This window comes from Propithecus coquereli, unplaced genomic scaffold (genome assembly GCF_000956105.1).
Source record: "Propithecus coquereli isolate 6110/MARCELLA unplaced genomic scaffold, Pcoq_1.0 Scaffold262, whole genome shotgun sequence".
NCBI lineage: Eukaryota > Metazoa > Chordata > Mammalia > Primates > Indriidae > Propithecus > Propithecus coquereli.
In genome coordinates, this window is record NW_012148197.1 from 2,797,493 (window position 1) to 2,798,839 (window position 1,347).

The following is a 1,347-nucleotide window of genomic DNA, read 5'->3' on the forward strand; positions in this document are numbered from 1 at the left end:
GTACCCCCATAATAGGCTGAAATAAAAATAAATAAATAAAAAAAATGAATTCAAACAAACCTTTTGATTTGCCTGTATTTCCTCCCGCATATGTTGATTTATAGCAATTCTGGTTAGAGATCTGGAAAAATACAGATATAATTCATTTTTCCTTAAATGTTTATGACTAATCTATAATTCAATATAATGTAATACTCTGGGTAAGAAACTACAAATGCTTTATGACTGAAAAGTATGTATTTCCATCTGGCTTAATTTGGCAATGGTACTGTGGCTTTCATTTGACAAGAGTAGTTGATTCAGGTGGAATGGAGACTCTCAAAATTTCATGTGCACTAACTGTATGCAGTAGGTATTCTCATATCTTGTTTACTACTAGATACTTATTCTTCAAAAATATTAATACTTGATTGAAAAAACTATTTTGTGAAATTCTGTATGTAATTACCAATGTCATCGTTTATGTGAATGCAAATAAGCTATTTTCAGAGTATTTGCAAATAAAAGAATTTTGGTTAATCTGGGATCTTACCAGAGTATAGAAGTTCTGAAATACTGACAATATTGACTGACTTTACATTAACACTCTTGAAGACTTTATAATTCTCTTATAATTTAAAGACAGCAGAATTTTTTTTAATGCAATTCCTATGGACTGTATTCAATTGGATAACTCTGAAGAATACCTAATTATTTACATATCTGTCAATTTTATGAATAGAAGAAAATGATTTAAAAATTCAGATTGTTAATGCAAAGTTCTACTTTAAGAAAAACTCAAGCAGAAAGGTGTATCTTGAGACAGCCTAAAATAAATGTGTATTATCTCCTGAAGGTTTGCAGCATTGAGAGAAATTACAGCTGAAAATTTAGTAATGCAAATTTTTCATTCATTTAGCAATGATTTCATTTCAACCACTATTTACCGATTGTCTACCAAGCGGCTTTAGACATATGCTCGAGCCTCATTTAGCGTTAAGCAATGTTAGCATATTCTGCAAATATTTCTTTATAATGACCACAGATTAAGACTAGAGTTTAGTATCAGAATCCCTGAACAGTTACACTGACCTAACATCAATAGAGGTAATCAAACTGTCTAAGATTAAAATTATTTTATTTGTATTTATCTAATGATTTCAAAAGCTACCATTAATTATCAGCATGTAGCTACACATACAGAGTATCTGAAAGGGCACGAATATGATTTGACAGTATTTTGGGCATAGATCTCTTATTTAGGACAATACTTTTCATCACTCTCCAGAAGGGAATGAAAAAAAAAAATATTCCCTTATTTATTGCTTAAATAAGTTTTTTCTTAGATTACTATGTATGATTAAAACA

General features: G+C 29.5%; 1 protein-coding gene across 1 annotated transcript in view; it reads right to left on the bottom strand.

Annotated features, from left to right (window-relative positions):
* Positions 1–1,347, bottom strand: part of UGGT2 (UDP-glucose glycoprotein glucosyltransferase 2) — a 194,381-nt gene that overhangs the window by 131,696 nt on the left and 61,338 nt on the right. Inside the window, exon 10 of the mRNA XM_012647354.1 lies at positions 61–121. Within this exon, the coding sequence (XP_012502808.1) occupies positions 61–121 (61 nt within the window). The remainder of the gene's footprint in view (positions 1–60; positions 122–1,347) is intronic.